At 41.9% G+C, this 21,369-nt stretch overlaps 1 protein-coding gene across 1 annotated transcript in view; it reads right to left on the bottom strand.

Annotated features, from left to right (window-relative positions):
* Positions 1 to 21,369, bottom strand: part of unk (RING finger protein unk) — a 101,855-nt gene that overhangs the window by 50,729 nt on the left and 29,757 nt on the right. Inside the window, exons 5-8 of the mRNA XM_080275712.1 lie at positions 17,764 to 17,899; positions 11,105 to 11,307; positions 5,683 to 5,848; positions 517 to 968 (exon numbers count right to left, since the gene is read on the bottom strand). Coding sequence (XP_080131838.1) covers positions 517 to 968; positions 5,683 to 5,848; positions 11,105 to 11,307; positions 17,764 to 17,899 — 957 coding nt within the window. The remainder of the gene's footprint in view (positions 1 to 516; positions 969 to 5,682; positions 5,849 to 11,104; positions 11,308 to 17,763; positions 17,900 to 21,369) is intronic.

The raw sequence follows: 21,369 nt of genomic DNA, 5'->3' as shown, positions 1-21,369 counted from the left end.
GTGATCAGCATTCTGATGAGTGTGATAAATTATGAATAGAGTACAATGTCAATGCACTTCACATCGCACTGTGGAGGACCAGAGTATTCATAAGATGGAGGGATGCATGTAAAGACATACAGTGAGATGCAGAAACAAGGATGAAGGATATGAAGACAGCCTGGCCAACAACGGAATGTGCTACAACATGACTGGATTATGGCAATGTAAGAGTAGAGGTGTAGCTGTAGCCAAGTGCTGTACTTAACCACAAGAAAAGGGAGAAGGACAATCCGAACCTGTTGACAATGATGGGCCTCCTTTGTGCTGAATAATTTTGTGCTGTCTCGTGGGAGTAAAAATAAAACAGAAGAATGCACTTATGAGGGAAATATTTCAAATCTTTTTACTACAAAATACAGTGACTCCCCTCAGCTGAACATAAAATCATTGGTTGGAAACATAAAACAAAATATCATACTGATGGGGTACAAGTACTATACTTACAAAATGGGAAGAATTCCATGAACTACTCACCTACTACAGATTCCACAGTATCGCTGGTTGGGTAGAAGGGAGGGGCAAGTGGGGAAACGGTGGAGGACAGGCTGGAGGGAAGGGAGGAGCCCACCAAGGAAGCAGCCGAAGTGGGGAGGGTGATGGGGATGGTGGGTGCTGGCGGCATGACAGAAGCTAGGAAGAGACTATGCTTGCGTTTATTTCTCTCCTGCGGGTCCAGAGTTGGATCTGAATCTATGGCTGCCATCTGTTTCTTCAAGCCCTCCTCCCGTTCTGACCCCGGGGCTCTCTGATACCCTCCCACCAGTCCTCCACCAACTGCACTGTGATTCCCCGCTCCAGCTAGGCCGAGTGAGTCACCAGAGGACAAGAGTGTGTTGCCACTGTAGTGCCGGGGTTTACTGCCGATCGGTGCCAGGGTTGTGCCACCATGATTTAGGCCATTACCAAACACAGAATCTAAGTTGTTGCTCACAACCACACCCTGGGGCAGAAACATTTAGGTCATTTGCAGGAGTACCAAGAACAATGACAACAAAGCTAATGTCATGCTTCAAAGTGATGTGAATAATGAAATGTTTGAACTACATACACATAGTCACTGACTGAAATTTTATGTGGGTAAAATGTATTAATCTACATGTTCACTACTACTGGTACCCTCCTTTCATTCATCTGCATGTCCATTACTACTTTCCTTTCTTTCATCTTTACGTCCACAACTATAGTCCTTTCATTCATCTAACTGCTTATTTCTACACTCTACCATCAGGAACAAAAGCACACACACAACATTACCTACATTACCTCGCTAAAAATAATACACCTTAACCCATACCGCACTGGGGGGAGGGGAGGAGTGATATCCCTCTATGCCGGCTGATTTCGATTTTTTTTTCTGTCTAAATGGGCTTAATACATTAATATAAGATCCCTGGCACTATCGAAAGTAATCATTAAAGCCAGAAAGTTGGCTGAATCGAGTCAGGTTGGTGCCACTCTACCTCTGAAATCTTCAAGATTGCTGACAGTAGTGGAGACTCATTCGCCTCCCGCGCTCCTAAATCAGTGTTGCAAGCATAGCGGAGAAATATCTGAAGTTAGCGATATACGTTATTACCGTAAAACGCCATAACTTCGGACGGCGTCCAAACTTCGGACATTTCGTAAAAAAATGTAATAATTCAAGTTTATTGGAAGAGAGTGCGATATTTGCAAAAAATAATGATGTGGGTAAGTAGGGTAATCCTCTAAGACTATTATGTATTAATCCTATTAAACTAGCTTGAATATGTGTGGGTGAAAAAAATTCATGAATCCATTGGAAAAAATAACTGAATTTTCTTACCCTGCAAAACTTTGTTCACACAGAACAAACAGTTTCAATTGTAAAAAAGTGAACAGTACGATTATATGTAGAAAAGTGCTGTAAGTACTGGGAAGTAAACTGTTTCAAAATATATGCATGGATAATCTTGCTATGCCTGCTGTAATGAATACTTTTTTATTTTGCAGAAAAAATTCCTAACTTCGGACAGACAAATTATTTGAGCCAAATAAAGTCCAAACTTCGGACAGACAATAATATTAATGGTAAAGTGATGCTAATTATATAAACAGAAAAACATGGCTAAAACAGCGAAATCTCCTATAAAGAAGAAAAGAGCCTACACGAGTAAAGTGTCCAAAAGTGCCCTGGAAAAGGCTAAAGATGACATAAATAACAAGAACATGAGTGTGTGCAAACCAGCTGAAAAATATAAATTAAAAAAGAGCACATTACATGATTACCTGATACAAAAACATTGCAAACAAGTGGGACGTAATACTTCATTAAGCCATGATGAAGAGTTACTGGTGTGTCAGATAATCCTCACATTGGCAGAATGGGGATTCCCACTCGACAATTTGGACTTGAGGATGTTAGTGAAAGCATATTTAGACAAACGAGGGGTTGTTGTGTCACGATTCAGTAACAATGTACCTGGTGTTAAATGGGCCCATTCCTTCTTCAAGCGCCACAAACAAACCCTTAGTAGACGATTGTCCCAGAATATAAAGACTGACAGAGCCAGAGTGACAAGAGCCATGCTAGCCGAGTTCTACAGTAACCTGAAAAAATCACTAGAAGGTGTGCCTCCAGAGAACATAATAAATTTTGATGAGACCAATCTTACTGATGATCCAGGTAAAAAGAAAGTCATAGTGAGGCGGGGCACTAAATATCCAGAGAGAATCATGAACTCAACAAAATCCTCAGTATCTATTATGTTCTCTGGAACTGCATTTGGTGTGTTACTCCCTCAATATGTGGTGTATAAAGCTATCCATCTTTACGATACATGGACTGAAGGGGGCCCTCCTGGAACACTATACAATAGGTCCCCCAGTGGATGGTTCGACTCGTGTTCATTCGATGACTGGTTCCACAAAATTATCCTCCCCTATGCTAAACGCAAGACAGGTAGATTTGTCATTATAGGAGACAACTTGGCAAGCCATGTATCACCCAGTGTTATTGAGTCATGTGAGAAACATAATATCTCCTTTCTTCTCTTACCACCTAACTCCACGCACTTGACACAACCTCTCGATGTTGCTGTGTTCCGGCCTCTAAAAGTGCACTGGCGTAAGATCCTCGAGAACTTCAAGAAAACTACTGTTGGTAGGCTGAGTGCTTCATTACCTAAAGACTGCTTCCCAGCACTACTGACCGAACTGGTGGATAAAGTTAAAGGGACCATTGCTGACAACCTACGTAGTGGGTTTAGGAAGTGCGGCATTTATCCTCTTGATCCACAGAAATCCATCTCAAGACTTCCAGAAGATTCAATCCAAGATACAGCTGATACTGGTACACCAGGACCATCTACCAGTACTGCCTTAGACAGCTCAGTGTTGGAATTGTTGAAGGACATGAGGCATGGAACCAGTCAGTCAAGCTCAAGTCCAGCTATAGCGAAACCAAGGCGAAAGAAAAGGTTGAATGTGTCACCGGGCATGAGTATTACTACAAGGGCACTACAAAATGAAACAGAGAGCCAGCATGAAGAGTGTGAAGTTGATGATCCACAACCCCAGCCACTGCAGCCACAAGAGGATACAGCAGAGATAGCAGCACAGCCTTCCACTTCCACATCTGCACCCAACCATGAAGCACAAGCATCTCCCCTGACAGTCACCTCTACCCAGATTATTGGGGATAAAGTTGTTCCCTCAGATTGGGTAGTTGTGAGGGTTCCCTTTGATACCAAAGACAGATATAGGCATTATATTGCTATCATTGTGAAGGTAAAACCAGAAATACATGTCAGGTTTCTCAAACACGTTCAGGGTACACCTCACACATTTGTATACCCAATGGTTGATGACAGCAGTGACAGAGTGTGTGTGTGTGTGTGTGTGTGTGTGTGTGTGTGTGTATGTGTGTGTGTGTGTGTGTGTGTGTGTGTGTGTGTGTGTGTGTGTGTGTGTATGTGTGTGTGTGTGTGTGTGTGTGTGTGTGTCTTTAGAACCTGTAAGAAATGTTCAACATCATATTATGTTATTTCGGTATGCATTTGTTGAGTCAATGAGGTAGATACTTGATAATTAAGTGAAGTTTTGTTTAGGAAAATGAGGACAGTTCCTCTTACAGTTTTGGGTATATGCAGTGCATTTTTATTTTATTTTTTCATCTCAAAAAGTTCATGAATAGTTCTTAGTTCTATTTACGGCCAGAATACCTCACTACAATGTGATATGATGCAATTTAATGTGATATGAAATTACGAGCTCCAAAAAGAAGATATTTTGGGATACTTCTCTATATATATGTATAACTCTGGTCACGAGTGCCCAATATTTTTTTTTTACATTTTTTAAAAACTTCTCAAGTGTCCGAAGTTTGGCCAGTGTGTCCAGAGATAGATCCCATTAACCATTCTCATGTTTAAAGGGAAAATACATGGATGTCCGAAGTTTGGAAGAGCTGTCCGAAGTTAGAAAATTTGTTCCTAACTTCGGACACTTGAAAATGAAAAAAAAAAAGCACAAGTTTAGCTTGGCTAATTTTTTTAAATATATGGAGTTAGTAGGTACTCTCCCTGGCTACCACATGACACCAACAGGAATAAAATTGCACCATTCTACAAGGAGTTATTCATTAAAACACATAAAAAATGTCCGAAGTTATGGCGTTTTACGGTACCTTCCATTCTACTTTGGTTGCTTGCAATGACTTCTCAATACTACAGGACATAGATCTACTTCTTCGGCATTTTTGAAGGGGATGCAGATATACGTCACTAGCGTGGTATGGGTTAAAAAATAAATGAATGTTGCAGAGGGATTATTATCTTTTAATGCCTGTAACTGCATATGCAGTACAATATGTATTATATTCTCAAGTCTGATTTTGTCCTAGTATTTACAGCTCAAAAGGGATTTTCCAGATGAAGAAGTAGAACTGAAAAGAAAGTAATACAATACACATTACTGAACTGAGGTGTGATTATATTCACGAATAAGTGACTGGTGGGAGTGCACACCATCCACTCACTCAATGTAGTGCTGCTCTCAGGTGCCTGCCCTTTTCTCTCTTCCTTCCTGTTTTCCATCCTTCCTCTTCTGTCTTTCTTTCCTTCATTCTTCCTCTTCCTTCTGTCTCTGGGTGACTCCATACTAAGTGTCAAGCCAAATGGTTTCCTGTTCACCAGGAAGCCATTTACTATGCTGGGTGGTAACCATATAACCAAATTATGGCACCTGGTGGTTTAGTTGGCAATTAAGGCTCTCCATTTGGATTGAGTTAGTGCAGGTTAATATCCAAGAAATGGTTGGGGTTTATTGCTCAAGTAATGCCACTCAGGGTTGAGAGACTGGTTACTCTTACCTTAAATGTCAGGACCAACTTGCCTAGCCTTGGGCTCCTAAGCTCCTCATGGGGCAACAATGGATTAGATGATGAATAAATGAATAAACTATTACTCTGAATGATTAATCAACACTCAATGAAGTGCTTCGTTTTCAGTTACAATAAATTGAAAAGTAAACTACAGAATACAGCACACTACTGATTCAACAAATTAAGATTTTTTTTTTCTCACTCACTCTACTATGAGGATATTATTATTTTCTTTTTAACACTTTCATGGAAAGAACAACTGTACTTGTCTGAATTAAAACTGATAAACTCTGCCCGACTGGAAAGTGCTCACATTGTTGGCCTTGGTGCTGATGGAGGCGGTGTTTGTGACTGAGGTGGAGGATGTTGGGGTGTCTACTGGGAGTGCTGACTGTAAGATGTCTGCCAGACTTGTCCCAGAGCAGTTCTCGCTCGCTGCAGTCTCTCTCACCTGTGTCATCTCCTCTGAAGGCAAAAGACAAACAACCACACCTTCATCAATACAGTTTATTTTTGAGCCATATATTCTTTATAATTTAGATTCAATTTATACCACTCAGCTCAAACCCCAACTCTTTGGGGAACAATGTCACTGAAGGCCAGGCACGAATTAGTAAAATATTAGGAGTACACCTAAATTATCAAATACTGTATCTATATAATAACAGACCAGTGTCTGCTGTAGAAGGGTTTATCCAGCTACTTATGCATGGACCAATTTCAATGAAACTTTGCAGGAACACTCCCTAGGGCCCCTGACATTGTATACACTTTTTTGGATTCCAAGTTCCATTTTTATTTATTTATTTATTTTTTAAAATTAAAATTACCATAGTTACCCCTCAACAGTTTGTCTAGGCTGCCATAGGTGGCCTTTCGTGAGTATGCGTTAAAACATTTAAGTACACTACACGTTATCCCTTAAAATCCCATGGTATGGGTTCCAAGACCCTCTGGAAAAATAATAACAGAATAAAATAGTGGTAGGTGGGGGCGCTCACCATCCACTCACTCGATGTAGTGCTGCTGTCGGGTGTCTGCCCTTTCTTCTCCTCCATCCTTCATTCCTTCCATCCTCTTCTGTTTTTCTTTCCTTCATTCTTTCCTCGTCCTTCTGCCTATGGGTGACTTTACACTCCCTCTTCTGTCTTTCTTTCCTTCATTCTTTCCTCTTCCTTCTGCCTGTGGGTGACTCTACACTGAGTGACATGCCGAATGGTTTCCTGAACACCAGGAAACCATTTACTACGCTGGGTGGTAACCATATAACCAAATTTTGGCACCTGGTGGTTTAGTGGGTAATTATTGCACTCCAATCAGATTGAGCCAGTGAAGGTTTATATCCAAGGGATGGTTGGGGTTGATTGGTCATGTAATGCCACTCAGGGATGAGTGAGGCTGGTCACTCTCATTGTAAATGTCGGGACCAAGTGCCTAGCCCCAGGCTCCTATGCTCCTCATGGGGCAATGTAGGATTGGATGATGGATGGATGGAAAATAAATAACTAAATAAATAGTTTTGTTTCTTTTATAAGGGCTCCAACATGCTTGCATACATCAGCCTTGGTCACCTAATTGCAGCTCTCCATGCTACTTGATCTCTGGCAGCCCTCCTATTCAGTCCCTTATCCCTGAAGTCACAATTTACGACCTCATCCGAGGTTTTTTTTTGGTCTGCCTCTTGCAAACCCATCCCCAACATTCACACTTCTCACTTTCTGCACCCAGTTGTCATCCCCCAGCCTTTTCACGTGCCCAAACCATTTCAATCTACTTCCCCCTCATCAGTCCCCTCCTTCCACTCAACTCTTCCATCATAAACCTAACCCCCTTCATGCCTTGCATTCAAGGATGCACTACACATCCACCTAATCATTTTCATTTCTTAAGTTCTATCTATCTATCTATTGCCAGACACCTCAATCCCGTTCGGGGTGGCCACAAACAAATCGCCTCCACGTCGTCCTGTCCCCCCACCATTTCACTGCCCTGCTCCCAATTCACACACCCCTCTCTCATATACTGTACCTCTCCACCCCATCCCTCCAGCTCATCCTTGGCCTCCCCCTCCCTCTCCCCCCCTCCACCTCACTCACATACACTCTCTTCGTCAGTCTTTCACCCTTCATCCTCTCCACATGGCCAAACCACCTCAGTGTATTCCTCCTAACACTTCCTATCACATCCACATCTACACCACAATGCTCTTTTATATCCTCATTTGTCAGCCTGTCTCTCCATGTGACTCCACAGTCTCCTCTCAAAAAACTCATTTCCACTGCTCATTCCCCAGCCTATAAGTATCCTCTTGAACAGTAGGTTGGGGCACTCACCATCCACTCACTTGATGTAGTGCTGTATGGGGTGTCTGCCTTTTCTCTCTTCTTTCCTTCCTCTTCTGTCTTTCTTTCCTTCATTCTTTCCTCTTTCTTCTGCCTACGGATGACTTTACACTCCCTCTTCTGTCCTTCTTTCCTTCATTCTTTCCTCTTCCAACTGCCTATGGGTGACTCAACACTAGGTGACAAGCTAAATGGTTTCCTGTACACTGGGAGACCATTTACTATGCTGGGTGATAACCAAACAACCAAATTATGACACCTGGTGGTTTACTGGGTAATTACAGTGCTCCAATAGGAATGAGCCAGTGTAGGTTCATATCTAAGGGGTGGTTGGGGCTTATTGCTCACGTAATGCCACTCAGGAATGGGTGAAACTGGTCACTCTCATCCTGAATGTCAGGACCAATTTGCCTTGCCCCGGGTTCCTATGCACCCCATGGGGCGACGTAGGACAGGTTGATGGATGGATGGAATATCCTCTTCCTTTACTGCCCAGGTCTCACTACCATACAACATTCTTTTCCTAACTCATGCCACATACAAAGATCCCTTAGCATGGAGGGAGAGCCCTCTTAACATTAGGAAAGGCAACAGCCCCCTGAACATTTTCCAACTGTTCCTCATTCTAGCCCTACCTCCAGCACATAACATGTCTCCCCCCCCCTTTTTTTTAATGTTAAAAAGAAGGAACCAAAGGCCATGAGCCCGCAATAATAACTGCTCTTTCCAAGAGAAAAACAAAATACGAGACAGAGCCAAATTCAAGATCCGATCATTTCGAGATGCCTGGACACACTGCGTTTGAAGGACTGGAAATCATAGCTAGCAGGAAATACAGAGAGAGGGAAACAGTTCCAGAGTAGACCTGTTGCATAAATGAAGGACTGGGAGTAACGATTACCTCTTGCATTAGAGAGTTAGACAGAAATGGGATGAGAGTTTGCTGCTAGACAGGTGCTATGTGCCTGTCGTAGAGGTGGAGGAATGCAAGCAGACAGTTCAGAGGAGCAGTGACCATTGAAGTAGTGACAGAAAAGAGATAAAGATGCAACAGTGTGGCGAGGAGGCTGAAGGACGCCAGTAAGAGGATGAGAGTTAATGAGACGAAAAGCCTTTGACTCCACCCTATTGAGAAGAGCTGTATGTGGGGAGCCTCCCTAAACGAGAGTTGTACTCTACACACGGGAAGATAAAAACCCATGTATAGAGTCAACAATTGTGCAGGGGTAAAGAAGGAACGGAGTTGGCTTAGCACACCTAATCTCTTGGAAGCAGATTTTACAAAAGATGTAATATGATCTTTCCAAGATAAGTCCCGAGTGAATGAAACCCTAAGCATGTTCACGGATGATGCAGGACAAAGCTGAATATTATTAAACATTAGTGGGTACACCTGTGGAAGATTTTGTCGGGATCATAGGTGTAAGAACTGTCTTTGAGGTATTTAAAAAAAACAAGATTATTTTTACCCCAGTCAGAGATACGACCCAAGTCAGACATTAGGTGTGCCATAGCCTCATCCCTTGTTTGTTGAAGTAACTGCTGAGATGGATGTTGTGGGAACTGAATGGAAAGGTGAAGGGTGGGGTCATCAGTGTACGAGCGGAGAGGGTTAGATGTACAGCTTAGGTCATTGATGAATAAAAGGAAGAAAGTTGGTGATAGGACAGAGCCCTGAGGAACACCACTGTTGACAGATCTGCACATTCAAAAGACTCCCCAGCAAGATCAATTCTTTCATGCCTGACAATCTTCACATGCTCTCCCTGACAAGCTACACACACAAAATCACTTTTATCTCAGTCTACCTCTAATACCACTGCATCTCTTATGCACTCATTTACCACAAATACTGCACAAGATGAAACATCCCAAACCCTTTGGCAAACAGCACTTGGCTACTCTCTCTCTTCTCTGACAGTACCTCCACCAGCCCTAGATACCATCACTTTTGTTTTATCCACACTAACTCTGAAGCCCTTGTGTGCTGTGCCATTTCTCCAATTCCTAAATCTTTCCTCTGCCTCCCTTTCCTTTTCTGCGAGCGGCACCAGATCATCAGCATACATCTCCCACAGGAGTCCATTTCTTCAGTCCCATGAGAGGGCTTCAAGCACCATAATAAACAATAAGAGGTCCAAGACTGACCCCTGATGCACACCAACATACACGGAAAACTCATCACTCAAATCTCCATTCACTCTCAAGTGGGTGCAAGCACCAGCATACAGTAGACAGCCATAACCACTCTAACCAGCCACACTTCAATCCCAAGCTTTCTCAATGCCCACTTCACCACCTCCCTAGAGACTTTATCACAGGCCTTCTCCAAAACAACAATAACAATGTACAGGTCCCTTTTCTTTCCTATATATTTTTTCCTGAAGTTGCCGAACAATGAATAAGGTGTCAGTGGTATCTTTGCTTGGCATAAACCCAAACTGCATCTCATCAATATTCACTCTTTCTCTAATCACACATTCTAAAACTCTCCCTATTACCTTCCTTATCTGGTCTAAATGTTCCATGCCTCCATAAATTCCTATTTCCAGGACATCACCCATCCCCTTGTACACATTTACAAGATCACACTCAGCCAGTCATCTGGGACCACACAACCAGGTATAATCATCTTCACCAAACTGGTAACTAAACTCATTCCGATCTCCTGAGGCTTTCAGCATTTCAGTAGTTAACCCAGAGACAACTATGGTAAATAAAATAAAAATCCATAAATCTTACCCCCCTTCTCTGATCAACAAGGTGCTACAAATTCTCAGTTGAACAAAATCTTTTGGTGTTAGACTCAGGAAAATAACCAAACGCACAAACTGCATCAAAAGGTTTAGAAGGGATCTCAGGGTCAGAGTCTTGACTGAAAGGCTACAGAAACCATGCAGCATGGAAAACGGACATACAATGAACAAAATTGCCCATGTTGTTGTTGTTGTGACTGCTCATCTGGATATGAACATGGTGGACTGCAGGCTGAAGTTTTCCTTTTGCTGCAGTCCACCATCATCCTTTCGAGGAACACAGAAGGATGCTGTTATTGCTTAACCCTGGTTCACCTGACCAAACAGACCTTTCAACTACAGACAAGCAAACTCTCCCATGGGGTTGTCCCACAGGTTCCCTACACTGTTGTTATCGTGAACAGACACATATGTAGCATGTGCTGTAAAGTGCTCCATTATAAGAGGCGCTTGTATAACTGAGCAGTGGAGCCACCCAGTTATATTGGCACCACCACATGCAGGGCATCCCTTCCAAGCATCAGAATGGCTCATAAAAGCATAAAAAACTCTGTTTCAAAATGGGCAGTACATGCAAAAAAAAAAATGCGAAGAAACATTAATGGCTTGACAAAGAGACTTACGGTCAAGATGGGCAAAGGCACAGAAGGCTCCCCGTGGACAGTAGCCATTCTGCTGGATATCGTTGCACTTGGTTGACTTGTAAATCTCTGGGTGGAACTGCTGCTCCGTACGGGTGTGGCAGTATTGGCAGGCATCTCCATTGTCACAGTTCCCTGGTTCTCCCCACTCATCCCCATGCTTCACATTTGGACATGCTGTTGACCTATATCACATGAAAATTAGAGTGATGCTTATGTTCTTCAATTACTGCATATGATGCCATCCATATTGTTTTCTTGCTGCTACAAAATTACTTTACTCAGATTAGGAGGGCACCGTAGTATTGAAGAGGTTAATAAAGGCTACATCTAACTCCTCCAGATCAAAAAGTCTGTAAATGCAAATAAAATACTCAAGGGTAATTGAAAAAAATGAAAAAGATCATCAGAGTTATGGTTCAGCAAGGTACAATATAAGACAAGTTAAAGCATTAGAGGGGAGATAACACACAAGAAGAAAGAAGAAACAAGATGTTTATTTACTATAATATTCATTCATCATCAAATCCAGTGTTGCCCCATGAGAAGCATAGGAGCTCGGGGCTAGGAAAGTTGGTCCCGACATTGAAGTTAAGAATGACCAGCCTCACTCATCCCTGATTGCCAAAACGTGAGCAATAATCCTCAGCCACCCCTTGCATATAAACCAAGCACCGGCTCAATCAGATTGGAGCGCCTTATGTACCCACTAAACCACCAGGTGCCATAATTTGGTTATATGGTAACCACCCAGCATAGTAAATGGCTTCTGGTGTACAGGAAACCACTTGGCTTGTCACTCAGAGTAGACCCACCTATAGACAGAAGGAAGAGGAAAGAATGAAGGAAAGAAAGACAGAAGAGGAAGGAAAGAAAGGAAGAAGGAAGAGAGGAAAGGGTAGGCACCTGAGAGCAGCACTACATCCACTGAGTGGATGGCGAGCACCCCCACCTACCACTTGACTTACCAGTATAAACTATAAGAATACCAGTGATGACTATAAACGACAAAAAGTCAGGCAATAACATAGTAAGGGAAGGGAAAGGAGGGAAAGAGAAAGGAATTCTGTTTATCTACACTATATGTGGATGAAAATGATAATTAAGCAGGAAAAAGTGATAAACACTCCTCAGCACTTAACAAGCTACTTCAAAAATAAAGGAAAATAATCTATCTATCTATCTATTGCCAGACGCCTCAATCCCGTTTGGGGTGGCCACAAACAAATCGCCTCCAAGTCGCCCTGTCCCCCGCCACTTCACTCCCCTGCTCCCAACTCACACACCCCTCTCTCATATACCTCTCCACCCCATCTCTCCATCTCATCCTCGGCCTCCCCCTCCCTCTTTCCCCCTCCACCTCACTCACATACACTCTCTTCGTCAGTCTTTGACCCTCCATCCTCTCCACATGGCCAAACCACCTCAGTGTGTTCCTCATAACGCTTCCTATCACATCCACATCCACAACGCTCCTTTATATCCTCATTCGTCAGCCTGTCTCTCCATGTGACTCCACAGGCTCCTCTTAAATAACTCATTTCCACGGCTCTCACTCTTGACTTGTGTCCTTCCAACAACGTCCAAGCTTCACTTCCGTACGTTAGAGTTGGTATCACAATACTGTCATGTAGTAACTTTTTCACTTCCATGCTCACTTCCCTGTTTCTTATCACTGCTTTCAAAGAACCAGCAACCTTTCTTCCCTGCTGTACCCTTTCAAGCACTTCACCCTCCAAACCTCCATCCTTACTCATCACACTACCCAAGTACTTAAACGTACTCACATTTTCCAATTCCTCACCATCCAACCTCACTGTACATTCACTGACTTCACCTCTCTCAAAGACCATCACTTTACTCTTCCCTACATTCACCTTTAGATTCCGTTTCTTACACACTCTCTCAAACTCATCCACCAAGCCTTGCAGCTCCCCTTCGTCTTCACTTAACAACACGGTATCACCTGCAAACAACAGTACAGGGAGTTTCCGAACACTATCCTCTCTCACCAGGGCCACTCCAACATCCACTACCCTACCTTGTACCTCTTTTATTACCCCATCCATGTACAGATTGAACAACCATGGAGACATGACACATCCCTGTTTCAACCCAACTTTCAAAGAGAAAAATTCACTTAGTTCACCATCCACACGCACTGCAGCCTTCGCACCATCGTACATACTCTTCACAGCATTCAACAGCTTCCCATCTATTCCATATATTCTTAACACATTCCACAATCCTAGTCTATCCACCCTGTCATATGCTTTCTCCAAATCCATGAAAGCTGCATACAAGTTCTTTCCCTTCTCTAGAAACTTTTCCACTAAAGATCTGAGAATGAATATCTGATCTACACAACCTCTTCCCTTCCTAAAGCCTCCCTGTTCTTCTCCAACTAATTTCTCTGTTCTTTCTCTAACTCTGTCAATAAGTATCCTACCATGTACTTTTCCTATTATACTAAGAAGACAAATGCCCCTATGATTACCACACACTTCTTTTTCCCCTTTTCCTTTGTACAAGGGAATAATTATACCTGACTTCCAATCCTCCGGGACTCTACCTTCCTCCCAGGCCAATCTGCACATCTTCCACATCCATTCTACAACTATCTCTCCCCCATGCTTCAGCATTTCACCACACACTCCATCAATTCCTGGGGCTTTCCCTGATTTAACTTTCTTCATTGCTTCCACAACTTCTATCCTACTGATTTCTTCCTGTCTTCTCACCTCCCTCCTTCTTCCAGCCATTCCCCAGCCACTTATACTCGCATTACTTCCATCCTCCACGTTCAACAATTCCTTAAAGTGTTCTCTCCATCTGCTCACTTTTTCTCCCTTCTCCACTAGTAATCTACCATTTTTATCTTTCACTCCCCTGCTAACTCCACTTCCACCCTGTCTTACTCTTTTCACCTCTTTCCAGAACATTTTCTTACAGTCCCTCCACTTTACACTCAAATTCCTTCCAAATTCCTCATCCACTCTCTTCTTACTCTCTCTTACTAATCTTTTCACCTCTCTCTTTCTTTCTACATATAACTCTCTCTTCCGCCTCTCAACTTCTTCCACGCCCCTATTTCTCATCCATTCATTGTATGCTTTCTTCTTTTGTGCCACAGCCCGTTTCACCTCTTCAGTCCACCACGCTGTTCCTTGCACCCCCCTCCGTCTTCTCTTCCTTCCACACACCACATCACATACTGCACATATTTCTTCTGTAAATATTCTACACACACCTTCCACGTCCCCCATCTGCTCCAACTCATATTTGCCCAATCGTTCCTCCACTTCTCTCTTATACTCTGCCTTTTTCTCATTCTCTTGTAACCTTTCCACTCTCCTTGCAACTACTCCTTCCTCTCGTCTTTCCCTTCTTCTATTCCTCCATCTTACTTGAACTTTAACTCTGGCCACCACCAAGTAGTGGTCAGAAAGTCCACTCCCCCAACCTCTATAAACTCTTGCATCCAATATACATCTTCGCATCCTTTCATCCACACACACATAATCAATCATTGCCTTCCTTTCACTCAATTCACCACCCACCCTTCTCATCACTCGCCATGTATACCTGTGGATCATTTTATGCCTGAAGAGGGTATTGGCTATCACCAACCCCCCCCCCCAGCACAAATGTCCACTAACGCACTCCCATTCTCATCTATCTCAGCAGGCACACCCCACTCACCAACTATTCCATCCACCTTCACATTCCCAACTTTACCATTCATATCACCAATCAAAAACACTTTATCATTCCTTCCAAACTTTTCCATGCACACTTCTACATTTGTCCAGAACTCTTCTCTCACTCTTCTAGCACGATCTTGCATTGGCGCATACACGCACACAATCGCCCACATTTGTATTCCAACTTTCAACTTTACCCACACAATCCTTGATCCAACTGATCCATACTGTCTTATGCTCCTCTTCCATCTTTTACTCACAACTATACATACTCCTTCCTTTGCCCTCTCATTCTCACCTACTCCTGCACATATACCCCATCCATACTCCCATTCTCTCACACTTTCTCCTCTCCATTTTGTTTCAGTTATTCCACATACATCCACTTTCGCATCCTCAAGCACCTGGACAATCTCTCTCTCTTTCACCTCATCATTTGCTCCCCTTACATTCCACGTTCCAATTGCAATGTCCTTTGTCCGGTCCTTGGTCGTCAACGTTTGGTCAGTCCTTGTCCGAGGCTTATTGTTTTTTTTTTTAGTTAGTTGTTTTCCGGGGAGGGGCACTAACCCTCCGCCAACCCTTTTAGTCGCCTTTTACGACAAGCAGGGATACTGGGGGAGTATTCTTGACAAACCCCCCTACTTACATAAAAAAGCACAATATCAAAACTGAATAAATCACAGATATTAAAGATAAGAAGAATAAACCCTTTCGCGTACCGCTGACGGATTTGGTTGTCATCGGCTTCTAAGGCTCAAATGTTCAGATGACAGCCAAAGCTATCATCCGAAGATCAGGATTTACCGGTGAGTGTGACACGTTATTTTTCACGTTTTATATACGCTACGATAAAGTGCAACTATTCAGCTTCAACATGAGCCTCTTGACCTCCTGCCAAACACTTATGCTCCTTTTTCTCACGTACAGTATATATGCGGTGATATTAGTTAAGAAAATACAACAAATAATGCATTTATCAGAAATGAAATTTATTCTGTTGCATATTGAAGCAAAAAAATATTATTACTTCTTGAATAATTTTTTTGGGACAATGTAAAACTTTGGCATGTCAGCTAACTTTTACTCACTTTTTTTGCATTTTATTTTGTGTACATTGTCTTTTGGACAATGTACGACAGATCAAAACTCTTCATCTTCAAAATGAGACCAAAGTGGCCTTTCTATGATGAAGAGTAACTTTCCTGTGAGTGTTAGAAGTAAAATATCTCTATGCGACTGTTCTGAAAGCTCTCATGCAAGAGTTTTGCACACAGCCAGAATTTATGCTCCTCCTTTTACGGGATAGGGTTAATTTACTTCTTTGTGATTTCCTCTATATTTTTGCCTATACAGTAACCCCTCCAATATCCGGATCAATAGAGCCATAGGCAGGTCCGGATAGTGGTCCTGTCCGGATATTGGGCCCCAGCTTTTGGACTTGTACTTATGGACCCTGACTCTGAAAAACACCTATACAACTCCCTCTGGACATGCATTGCACCTATTTAAGACCCAAATCACACCAATAAGGGACATAAAAGACTGAAATAAATGCAAAAGAACCATAAAATGAGGTTTTAGAGGTGAGTTTATACAATATTAAACATTCTGGGTACTTACAAGTCCCTTGCTCTTGGACTGGTTTGAACCGCCAGTTTGCAGTCCACAGTTAATCCTCTGCACTCTAAATTCTAATTTCTTAACACTGCACAACACTGTAAATTCCCATGTGTTCTAGTGGCAAGGTATTGCAGTTTATTCACTGTTTATTCACAAAAAACAAGCAACTGTGGCTTGCACTGTTATGAGTATCTGCTCTCCATCGGAGTTAAGCTGTGACTGTTGATGTTGGTGGGGTAACAGAGTTGCCAGATCGCAACAGCCACATTACCAATCTCCTCAACTTTCATTGTCAAATATAACTTTTCATTACCAAATTCGTAAAGCTAGCATATATTCTTCACTAATTATATATACAAGTGGAAATACATGTAATCACTCTCCTTATAACTAACACCATGTTGATTATTTTCACACTATGTAGGGTAGCAGATTAATCAGAGAGAGCAAACAATCCACCATCTCCATCCTGTGTATCCTCATACATGTGAAAAATCCATTTGGTAATGCATTATTCTAATTCATTACCAAACGAATTTTTCATTACCAAATTGGCCCACACTTGGTAATGAAAAATACCAAATGGCAACCTGACAGGGGAGGGGGGAGGGGGAGGAAGGAAGGGGTGAAGGGACCATGGTGTAACAGCTGTTTGGCGCCAGGCGGGAATTTCAAATTATGGGAGGGAAAAAAGTCAGATTTTTTTCGAATTTTTTGCGGTTTTTGGCCCATTTTGGGAATATTGGATCCCAGGAGGATTATGTCCGGTTAGTGGGGATGTTCGGATATTGGGCGTTCGGATATTAGAGGGATTACTGTAATGTCTTTCTAACCCATGGTTGCACATTTTGCTACCTCTGTGAATCTGGTTTGGCAACTCTACTTCCAAAAGAGGATGGAGAGATGGAATGATATTCACAGTTTACATTGCTGTTGATATGAACACTGGTTGACTTATATCAAAGTGTAAATTATTGGGGAAAAAAAAAATCAACTGCATTTGACGGACAGAATACTATGAAAAATCAGGCTCTTAATTCTGAGAAGTTCATGCCATCACTTTAATACTTTGACTATTACAATGTATCTCCAATGAACATAATTCTCTGATGTTAGCCCAAATAACATTCTGAAGTATACCAACTACTAACAGCAAAGAAAGGGTAACTTGTGACTCTATACGGTAATGTACATTTTTTTTCATACAGCTAAGATATCTCTCAACTGAGCTAAATCTTCAGGCATTAGCTTGCCCAAAATACACAATGCACCGATCACAATGATAGGTTTAATTAATTCAGAAGTGGTACTCACCTATATTTACATTTTTTGGGCGATCTCCTGCGATCTCTAGAATTGTGGTATTGAGGACAGGCATAACCTTGTCGACACAACCGAGGCGGTCGTTTACACTGCTCAGTCTTGTAATTTGCTAAAACATAACTAGTATCTGGGAGGAGAAGAAATGATATTGTAATTATACATTTCTCAACTGTCTGAATGATAAAAATATAAGAACAGTAACTTCCATATTACCCCTTGCAAAAAAGGCACCCAATTTTTGACGATCATTTACGGAATATGAGTGACTATTAGTTGGGATCAACCTGAATCTGACTGGAGTGTAGTCAGCAATGGTACAGAAAAATCAAAATAGTTCATTCATCACCACAAGGTTCAGAAATTACTAATACAACAATCTAAAACATTCAAGGCCAGATGGCCAGCCTATGCCTTGGGTGGCATTAATAGATTAAAAACCTCCAACAGCATATTAGAGATTTGAACTAGCACATGTGGTATATGACCCCCACCTCAACAGATGCTTTAGACCACTTTACCATCTAGGTGTTATAAATACAGTCGACCCTCTGTCCTCGCGGTTCCTCAGTTTGCGGTTTGTCACCAGGGAAACCAAATCACCTTTTTTGAAGTCCAGAGAAAAATGGAAACATATTCAAATTGTGCGCCACACGCTGCATACTGCCCACAGCGCCACCCTCGCCACCCCCGCATTGTTTTGAATCTCTCGCGGTAGGCTCTGTCATTCTCAGGTTCCGAGATAATTCGCCGTTAAAACATGGACAATTCCCCTTCAGGACAATTCGCACCCTGGACGATTCCCCGTCATTCTATAAATATACTTATTTTTGAATAATTAATACTTTAATAACCAATTTTCAGGGGGATCTATCAAAGTCTATGTTCATTCAATAGTGTAGGCTTTGGATATCATTTATAAGTTGCACTTTTAGCCAATAATTAACCTGTTTCAACTTCGTTGTAGTTGACTTTGAATTATATTCTAGCATCATCCGTAGCTGTCTTCATTAATTTTCATTGGTACTACAACATCCTGGGTATATTTTAAAATGACTCTGAAGAAGTACAAGTATATACTCATCTCAAATGACAATATCCAACATGTTATTCTGATCGGCCATAGTGGACGCAAACCGTGGGGAAAGATATGGCTGAGCCTCAACAGATGTCACTACATTTATTATAAAAACAATAAACCACCACCACTTTTAAAACTCGTGACAGCGAATTATCTTGTTATTGTTGTGACTGCGAATTGACCTGACGGCGAATTGTCCCGAAACCCATTCTCACTGTGACCACGCATGTGTGTGCTTGTACTCGCTGATCTCTCCGTGACACCATCATTTTATCTACCATGGGCCCTAAGAGAGCAGCTAAGACATCTCCTGAAGGCACCCCAAAGTGCCAGAAGAAGGTAATGACCCTGCTGGAGAAGGTAGAATTGCTGGACAAGTTACGGGAGGGAAAATCCTGGTAACGGTGGTGGAGGGTGACAGTGTAGCTGTGATGAGCAGTGTGAGCAGCCATCCACCTATGCAATTAAACTATTTTTTTTTTTACTTTACAGTAATTATAAAATAAGTGTTTATTGATATGTACACAGGGGTTTTCTTTCATTAAAGAAGGAAATGGGGGGCTAGGGGTGTTTTTAGGGGGGCACCAATTTTACACGGATTTTCGATCTTCGCGGGGGTCTCAGGCCCTTAACCCCTGCGAAGACAGAGGGTCGACTGTATTACTGTACATTAATTACCAGTAATTCTGCAGGATACCTAGATATCAATCTAGAAACTGCCACAATAAGCGAAAACTGCTTTAAACCACATCTAAGCCTAGCTTAAAGCAGTTTTCAATTATTGTGGCTGAGTTGAGGGCATCATCCAGCCTTCTTGAGTTACCAGAAGAGGCTGGATGACTCTGTCACTGATGTCTGTCCAGGATGCAACAGAGCACCTCATACTATTACGCACATTATGGAAGACTGCATTGCACACAAATGCCAGCACTAGTATCACAACATACACTCCTTGAGAGCTCTGTGGAAAAGCCTGGTCTCAGCCATGGCCTTCCTTAGGGACTCGGGGCTGTTCGGTCAGACTGCCTACAGAACTACTACTACTACTACCACCACTACTACTGCTTTAAACCATGAAAAATTGTTCTAAAGTAAAATATATAAGATGTACAAGGGTATAAACAAAATCATACCTAAAACTGCAAAACTGTAGTGTCAATTTATACCGGTACCTAACCTCTGAATGAGAAGTTACTTTACCAGTGAAACAAAGGTAAGGATACATAGATTTCTGCAACAATAAGTACTAAGCAAACACATAACAAACTACATGTCAATTCATCCAGCCTTAGTACTTCAACCACACATCTCACACATTCAATAATGAAAAACATGTTATAGCTATTTAAAGTATTCCCAATACCAAACTTAATCATTTTACTCTGAAATGAGTGTCAACTAATACATGTACTATGAGGAACTTACTGTACGGTGCAACTGTCAAACATTCAATCAAAAAGAGAGAAGAAAAAAAAACACTGTTTCAATGCTCAGGTCATCAGAAAAGAGAAACATATACTGCACATTTGTATTTACCCAATACAGTTTTTTTATATGCCTGACAAGGTATGAGGGTAAAAAATAAAAATAATATGAACATGGATTACTACTTGTATTTTCTTTCTGAAATGAGACAAGAGGTAATAGGTACTGAAATACTTCACACAGCACAGTTTTCCAATTTTATCACACAACAGTAGCTGTAACAATACTTTTTTGCTGATTATAATGTTTTGTCTACCACTTTTTAACCCAGGATGGCATCAATGTGTAGGTCTGGCAATTGGCATACGAGAAAACCTTTATATACAGTCATGACTTGATATACATTTTATTGTTTTTCTATGTGTCCAACTCTGGTCATAGGCTTCACAGCATATTCTCAAGGCCCAGTAGTTTTCCTATATTCCAAACACCTTCACATGTCACCACATGGGCATTTACACCCACCATCCATATTGAATATATGCTAGAGCTGTCTCAAACAGGACTGGTGTATTGGTATTAGTTGGGGTATTTTTACAACATGTTGGTGCATCTTCTGGTGGATCAGTAAAGTCTGCTTTTATGAAATTCAAATCCTTTAATTGTTCCCTGCCCCAGCCGGGGTTCAAACCCAGGTTCATTAGGACTGCAGGCCGCCTCTCCACCTCCAACATCATTTTGGGGATTAGTTTGGTATGTGTTAAACTGACAGAATAATGAAGCAAGTGTTATACCCAAGTCTGGGTTAATGCCTGTAAAATTCACTTATACTGTACAATAATTATGGTGGCCATGTATGACAACCCCTTGTGTATGCAGTCCCTCCCACGAAAGTTAACAGTCAGAAGTTTGAGCCAAGATGACCACTCAGTGTTTACATTCGTTGTGACCATCTCCTTTTCATTCTGTTCTGGGCATGCAAGGCCACTGAAACACTTGCTAGCATCAAATAACAGTGCAAGTGCACAATGAATAGTGCAGTGTGTGATATTATGAGGAATGATAACTTTCTGTGTTAAATACTTAAACTTGTG

This window comes from Coenobita brevimanus, chromosome 62 (genome assembly GCF_032717465.1).
Source record: "Coenobita brevimanus isolate Jiangsu-jjx chromosome 62, ASM3271746v2, whole genome shotgun sequence".
Lineage (NCBI taxonomy): Eukaryota > Metazoa > Arthropoda > Malacostraca > Decapoda > Coenobitidae > Coenobita > Coenobita brevimanus.
Note: the sequence above shows the minus strand (reverse complement) of the source record. Positions and strands in the feature narration are given on the sequence as shown.